General features: G+C 46.4%; 1 protein-coding gene across 1 annotated transcript in view; it reads left to right on the forward strand.

Annotated features, from left to right (window-relative positions):
• The first annotated feature begins 5,926 nt into the window (after positions 1 to 5,926).
• The window catches only part of LOC114787717 (protein shisa-like-2A), a 2,210-nt gene continuing 63 nt past the window's right edge, over positions 5,927 to 8,073 (forward strand). Inside the window, exons 1-2 of the mRNA XM_028975536.1 lie at positions 5,927 to 6,287; positions 7,554 to 7,690. Of these exons, the coding sequence (XP_028831369.1) occupies positions 6,028 to 6,287; positions 7,554 to 7,690 (397 nt within the window). The 5' untranslated portion in view covers positions 5,927 to 6,027. The remainder of the gene's footprint in view (positions 6,288 to 7,553; positions 7,691 to 8,073) is intronic.

Consider the following 8,073-nt stretch of genomic DNA (forward strand, 5'->3'; position numbering starts at 1 on the left):
AAGATGGGATTACACCCCTGGGCGCTGCTCCGTTCCCTCCTAATGACCATCGTTTTGTCAGGCTGAGGGTGGTGTGGGCTTCGCCTAATGGCCCTTCTGAGCGCCGTGTGACAAACCTCCTCACTTCGATGCCAGCAGCACCACATGACAGTCTCATCACATTCCTGAACAAACATGATGAGAGCATCACTACCCGCCATCATTTCCCTCTTCCTCCATGCGCTGCATGGCGCACTTCCCAGTAAAATAAATCATGAAATCCAGCTCCCTTCACACCTTTCAAATAAAGAAATCCGTCTCTTCAAACATGACGCGTTGAATGTCAATTTTGTATGATTCATGCACATTTCCTTTTTTTGGCAGCCTTCACATCCCTGAAATGGCCAGTCCGGGGGCGGGGCCTGGTTAAGAACCAGCAGCATCACGTCTCTGGCATGACTGGCAAAAAATAACTAAAAATAAGAACAAGTGAAGCACAAGACAGTTCATGTTCAAGATTCAAGGTTGGTTTATTGTCAGTACGACAGTATACACAGTATATACCGTGTATTAAAATAATGCTTCATACAGACCCCCCACAGTGTAATCATAAAATAATATATATATATATATACACACACACTAAACTAATCTATACAAACTAACTAAAACCTAAATACTGTACAGGTTATCTCTACAGGAGAAAAGTAAAACTTTTCTTTACAATGAACAGGTCGAACAGGACATAACTGGACAACATCATGTAGGACGCTTGTAAGTGGATATGTTGGATATTTCAAACAGGACACACAAGACAGGACAAACGTGTGCACAATGAGAAAACATGTGCAAAATGTGCAAAGATCAGATGAATAAGGCTGGAAGTGTATTGTTGTTGAGTTTAACCATGTTCCAGTGATGGCGGTGCATTTGGAGCTCTTAGGTTACAGTTCTGGTGCTGCGGAACCGTCTGCCAGACAGAAGGAGGGAGAACCAGGCACGTGAGGGGGTGGTGAGAGTCCTTCATTATGTTCCGAGCTGGACGGATGAGGTGTTCCTCGTAGAGCTGGGAGATGGTGGAAGTGGAACCCCCATGAGGCGCTCTGCTGTCTTCACTACCCGCTGCTCAGCGACGGTGCAGGTCCCGTACCAGACAGTGATGTAGCAGTTCCTTCCTTGGTTTTGGCCGTTACCATTTCAACAGGTAAAGGTACTTATTAATAAATCACGAAACTGTAAATTACGGGACCATCACCATCTCAGTGTATGCTAGTTCATGATTTTGTAGAAAGCAATTGATTAATCTGTTGATATTTTCTGTTTTGAAGATTGGACATCTGTATGAATTAAAGGGGTGGTAAATGAAATGCAATGCAATGCAATTTCATGCAATTTATGCAAAAAAATATTTTTATTTTTTTTGCTTGATTACCTGCACCAAAAATGTACACAGCCCTGCACATAATACTGAACATTAGCATGCAATTTTAATCAGGAGGCAGCGGCGCTCTCTGTTTCTTCTCCCATCTGGCTGGTAGTAGACTAGTGGGTAACACACTCGCCTATGAACCAGAAGACCCAGGTTCAAACCCCACTTACTACCATCGTGTCCCTGAGCAAGACACTTAACCCTGAGTGTCTCCAGGGGGGGGACTGTCCCTGTAACTACTGACTGTAAATCGCTCTGGATAAGGGCGTCTGGTAAATGATGTAAATGTAACATGTAAATCTCCTCTCTGCCTCCCGGGGCAAATCCTCCAGAGCTGCTCTGATGAGACGTGCTGATCGTTTCCTGTAGGCCATTCATTGACATTTATGGAGGCAAAAATTCTGCCTTTACTCCAAAACCATATCCGACCTTCAGTTTGGTTCATGCATAGTAAAGTACATGCATATAATACAACTTTATAACAGAACGGACTATTGCATGTAAAAAGTACAACATTGTAAAGGAATTTGATTCAGAAAGGTCAACTGTGATTTTTTCATTACATGTAAATATTTTTTTTTTTTGTGTTAATGATTATGGCTGAAATCCCAGACCTCGAATGATTCAACAAAAACTGTATTCATAAGTTTACAGAAATGTCCAGCTTCTGGAAAGAATGTTCATTTTTAAATTCAACTATGAAAACAATGAACCTTTTCACCATATTCCACTATAAAGGCCAAAGAACACAATACCCTCCACCCCATGGCCCTTTGTTTCATGTGCTGACTGTCTGGAGGCCATTATGGAGACTTCTTCTGTGAACGCAGGCCCCACTTAGTGGAAACAACTCAGTGCCCCCTGTCCAGCGAATCAGAACGCTCTACTCTCATTATTGATTTATCCAGGAGAGCGGGTTTCACTGGGACTCCAGGCCGTCAATAATGAATCAGTGGCAGGGACCAAGCAACCATACACACAACACACACACACACACACACACACACACCACACAGTTCTTGGCTATTGTTTAGCTTTTTTAGATTTAGTGTTGGGTATTATGGTGTCAGTCAGACTCCACAATAACTAGTTTATCTGCCCAAATTCCCAGGAATTTCATTTTATTTTATTTTACAAAGGACATTGGGTTATTGTTACTGGAACAGTTCTGATTTGTTTTTATGACAGTCAAATGGTTAAAAAAAGTGATCATAATGAACTAAATCTATCAAGAACTGACAAATTATGGAACCTGATAAAAAAAAATTATAATCACACTCTCCAATGACACCCTGACACCCTGCACTCTAGATGGAGCGGGTGGTTTTTCTCCCATAAAAAAATACTTTAGCACATTTACAGGTGACACATTTACATTTAAATTACTTATCAGACGCCCAGAGCGACTTACGAGAGGGGGGTTTGAACCTGGGTCTTTGGGTTCATAGGCCAGTGTGTTACCCGCTAGACTCCTACCACCCTACCACACAAAAGAGTACAAAAAGGGGAGGAGCCTGTAGGCATGATTGACAGCTGCCACTGAGGTGCCACTGAGGTGCCACTGAGCAAAGCACCGTCCCCACACACTGCTCCCCGGGCACCTGTCATGGCCGCCCACTGCTCACTCAGGCTGATGGTTAAATGCAGAGGACAAATTTCATTTACATTTACATTTACAGCATTTATCAGACGCCCTTATCCAGAGCGACTTACAATCAGTAGTTACAGGGACAGTCTCCCTGGAGCAACTTAGGGTTAAGTGTCTTGCTCAGGGACACTGTGTGCACCGTGTGCTGTGCTGCTGTGTATCACATGTGACAATCACTTCACTTTATTATTTAGCATCTCTATAGCATCTCTATAGCAACTCCAGCGGTGCAGCGGGAGCCTGAACTGATTTATATCTGCTGAGAGAAACCATTCGAGAACCGCAGGGGTGTAGTCCTTACATCAGAATAAGGTGGATTGTGTTCATTTAATTCGGTTCTGGCTATATAAGATGCTTCTCAGGAGTTGGGCATTTCAGTTTTGGAAATCATTTTTTATTGATTGTAGGCAAAAAATAATCTAGTTTACAGTGTGCATGTAATGAATAAAGGATATATAAGTTAAATGTTCCACATTGTTCTTGTTTTTTGAGATGCACGTGTAGGCGTGGGTTATCGGGTGATCCACATATTTATTCCAGCTGGATTCTGCATTAATAAGTACATTTATTCTCTCATAAACTCACCTCTGTAGGCAGATTTTCACTGAAAATGCACTTCACCGCACAGAAATGACATGATGAACGTGGAGATCCTCCCACCATGGACCTTCATGAAATAACAGTGGTAGGGTTAGGGTAAACACTGTCACTGTGTTACTTATCCACAGCTACCGGATAAAACCGAGACGTCGCTCAAACATTGATGGTGACCATGGATCCCGGCTTCTTCCTGGAATACGTGCAGAGAAATCTCTTTATGACATCCCACCTCGGAGACAGGCGGGTCACAAATCGTATTTAAATTCGGACATTTTACAGTACGTAGAAATCTAAATGTGGACCACCAACAGTACAGATGAAATATCGGTCCCCTATTCTTACCAGCACAGACATAAAAAGATTGGGGTGGACGTGATGCTGCTACACCCTCAGGACATGATGTAGGGACGCATGCTGCTCATATTGAGTGTGTTCTGTACAGCATTGCAGATCTCGCACTGGCGGGACTCTGCCACCGGGGGTCGCCTCTGCGCCACTGAATTATTCGCTGATGATCAGTTTCACTCGTCTGAAAGAGAAAAGTGGAAAAAAGTGGAAGTGGTTGTCATTGTGAGAACACTGCAGCGCAGCACACGGTGACGCGGTGTGAAAAGGGTCCTCTGCATTTAACCCTTGGTGAGCAGTGTGCACCATGACAGGTGCCTGGGGAGCAGCATGTGTGGACGGGACCTTCATCGAGGGGACCACTGAAGTGAAGTGATTGTCACAGCGAAACGTGTCCTCTGCTTTAACCATCGCCGTTTGGCGAGAAGTGGGCAGCCATGAACAGTGCGTGGGGACGATCTGTGCTCAGTGGCACCCTGCGGTTCGGGATTTGAACCCAACAACCTTCCGATTACACCTTTAATGGGGCCGACACAGGTCCTCTGGGTTTTGGGCTATTGAGATGTCTCGTGGTTTGGATATGGTCACCAAAAAGGGTTTAGAATTAAACTGTAATGCATGTGAGACAAATTATCTGATGACAGATAACAGAATTTATGCTCAGGCATGACGGTAAATGATGGTAATTTGGACTTTTCATTTCTCTGAACTGGTCCATTTCTGTGATTTAGAATTTGGTTTGAATTATATTTAATAAATTTTCTTGGATGCTTGAAGTCAATTCCTCTCTGTATGAATAAATGATGAATGTGACTGCATGGTGAAGCAATGAAAATCCAGAGGAAGCCTCCTTTCGTACGAAGAGAAGTGGCCTTGACGCACTGTAGCACAACAACAAGGAGACCTTCACCAGCTCCTCACCTCCAACTGACCTCCATGGTCTCTGAACACCACCTGCATCACCAACAGGTGGCTAAAGAGCTCTGGGTGGAATCCAAAACCTTCCTACCTGCATCCAAAACTAGAGGAGCTCCATCAGGTGATGTAGATCATCAGAAGCCTTAGAGGCTCTGGGATAGTGTCAGATCTTCGGGAAAAAGTGGAATAAAAAAGTGACTGAGATTTTAAAGTGAAGGAACAAATTTACAAGGCCACGTTTCTCACTAAACTCTAAATGGAAGTTGCGTTAGTCTCTTCATTGCCGTTTAGAAGATTCTGCTTGATTGACCGTCTGCCGGAATGCAGCAATGCCGTGTTTTGTTCTCGAACCATCAGACGGGGACGCTGCTTCATCATCGTTTATCCACCATCACATTGTTTTAGTAGAAACCTTTTCTGGTGAAAGAAATGTCTTCTTCAGCACAGCTCTGTGAATCCAGCAGGAAAGATGTCAAATCAGACCAACTGAAGCCACCACAGGCCTGCACAGAGGGGACACTTACGGGCCACCAAGTGTCAAGTGCTTATTTCTGGGACACGAAATGAATTATGTCAACTTGCATTTTGTCCACATAAAGATGAACCTTCTGTCACGAGAGAAGGAAGATGTTGTCACTTTTTCGTTCACAGAAAGGACAAAAAAAAAAGTGAATATGACGAAATGTCTTTTGGTAAGTGTCTGAACGTCCTCAGAAATACACTTGCATGATGGGCACATGGCTTCATGCTTGTGTCTCCAGGGGGACAGTCCTCCAGTGTCCAGGATTTGTGCTCCCTGCATGGTTTTAATAACCATGCTGCAGCCTGCTTCCTCCTGCTGACTGGAGATCTTGGAGAAGGAGAGCAGTTACTGGGCATCTGCAGTCCTCCTCATGATGCTTGTGTCTCCAGGGGGACAGTCCTCCATGGTTTTAATAACCATGCATCCTGCTGCCTGGAGATCTTGGAGAAGAGGTGCAGATGCACAGTAGCTGTTGCTGCGGGGAACGGAAGAATGTGAAATGAAGCATCGATCCTGCGATCCTGGGGAGCCGAGGACCGCGGTGACGTGCGCACGCACGACGGGGACCTGCCGAGGAGGGTGAGGATGACGACGACGACGAAGCCAGAGCTCCGCCGACAGACCCGCAGCAGGAGCCCCAACTCCGGAACTTTACGCGCCGCCATGAGCGCCGTCTGCTCCAGCTACCGCAACGCGACCCACGCGCACGTCGCCGGCTTCTCGTGCCCGCGACCCGACGGCGACGCGCGCGCCGCCTTCTGCTGCGGCTTCAGCGACATCAAGTACTGCTGCGACGACCCCAACGGCTTCTTCCCCTACGAGTACGGGTACATGTGGTGGCTCAGGCAAGTGACTTTAATCCGGAGGCGAGACAGGGACAGTCAAGTGTCGTGGACGGGGACACGATGGTCTCACCCACCTGGCTGCTACTACCAATACGAATATTTCCCGTCTTATTTCATCTGCTTGTGTCCCGTTTTTTTTTTTGTATATTTCTCAGACATTTAGCCACATGACACCTGTCACTTTTTACCCCTCGGGCGCCGTTTGCGAACTTTTTACGCACCAAGTGGCGGGTCGCCTGTTGCGCATGCGCAGTACGCCGTTCCGTTAGTTCGATTAAACGAAAAATTCATTAATTTATTCAGCTGTCAAATACATTGCCTGTGTATTTGACGTGATGTACGATCATTTTACCTTTTCATTTTAAGTTATTTCGTTTCGTTTTTCTGTTTTCTGAGGGCTGTAGTAGCCTAGTGTGTAACACACTCGCCTATGACCCGGGTTCAAACCCCACTTACTACCATCGTGTCCCTGAGCAGGACACTTAACCCTGAGTGTCTCCAGGGGGGGACTGTCTCTGTAACTACTGACTGTAAGTCTCTCTGGATAAGGGCGTCTGGTAAATACTGTAAATGTAAATGTTTTCATTGTAAAAAATCTGCTTTTCCACACCAACGATGTTAACCCCACTAAATGTGGTCAATCTGAGAAGAAAGGCTCCAGCGTTAGATTAGACCATGGAATGATGGTCCCAGAGTGGTGGTGCATCATGCCCAGTTCCTACCGTACCAGCCTGTGGGGGCGGGGCTATGATCTGGCTACGTTATGAGGTCAGCTGACCTCATAACTGACCTCATAACGACTGGGTCACATTCCAAGATGGCAGTGCCAGGACACAATCCTCTTGTACGGGTTTGAAAAGGGTTTGAAGCGGCGCAGCCAAGGCGAAAGGCGGCCCTATGAAACAGTTCGGCGTCCCAGAAGTGTACGTGGTCGCTGCACGTTTCCTCCACGCAGCAGCAGCAGCAGCCGCCGCGTCAGGGAGTAAATGAGGGAATTGGAATTCCGGGGGTGGTGCACCAGTAGGGTTTCATCTGCAGCAGCACCCCTGGTCTGAGATGATGTCTTCTCCTTCGCTTCAACTGTTCATCAAGTTGAATATGCAGCAGCAGATGGTGCGGAGTGGCGCGGATGGATGAATACAAGATTCGCATTTAAAACCGAGTCGTGAGATGCCGGAGATGTTGATTAGTTGCCATGACGGCGAGATGGATGAAATGTCAGGCCGACATGAACCCGGTGTCACGGCCCCTCCCTCTGTGTTGCAGCGTGGGGGCTCTGGTGGGCTTGTCCATAGCAGCTGTTGTTCTCCTGGCGTTCCTCGTGACCGTGTGCGTCCTGTGCTACCTCTTCATCGCCACCAAGCCCGCCCGCCGCGACAATGGCCTGCCCCTCAGAGCACCAGGTGAGAGACTCCGCCCTTGCGCTGTTAATGGCGGTTAATTAGACTGGAACTCTTCAGCGTTGCAGAAGGTTACACACTGAGGTCATTAGAATGAATTGATTAGAAATACAGTAGACATGTCATTTTCGGGACCCTTCACAGATCAATTAATATCTGAACAGACATATTTGCATTTATAACCCCGGTTATTTTCTTGCATGCAGTGATTTGGCAAATCGAATTAATTCTAACTGATGATGGGACGGGGCCAGCGCATCAATATGTTAACATCCTGACACTAGCGGTCATGGGGCGGGGCTAGGCTTGCAGCACAGGGCGGAGTTTCTAGCGGGGGTTCCCTTTTCAGACGTTCTTAAGACAGATCGGGTCCTAGCGAACCACGC

This window comes from Denticeps clupeoides, chromosome 4 (assembly GCF_900700375.1).
Source record: "Denticeps clupeoides chromosome 4, fDenClu1.1, whole genome shotgun sequence".
NCBI classification, from domain to species: domain Eukaryota; kingdom Metazoa; phylum Chordata; class Actinopteri; order Clupeiformes; family Denticipitidae; genus Denticeps; species Denticeps clupeoides.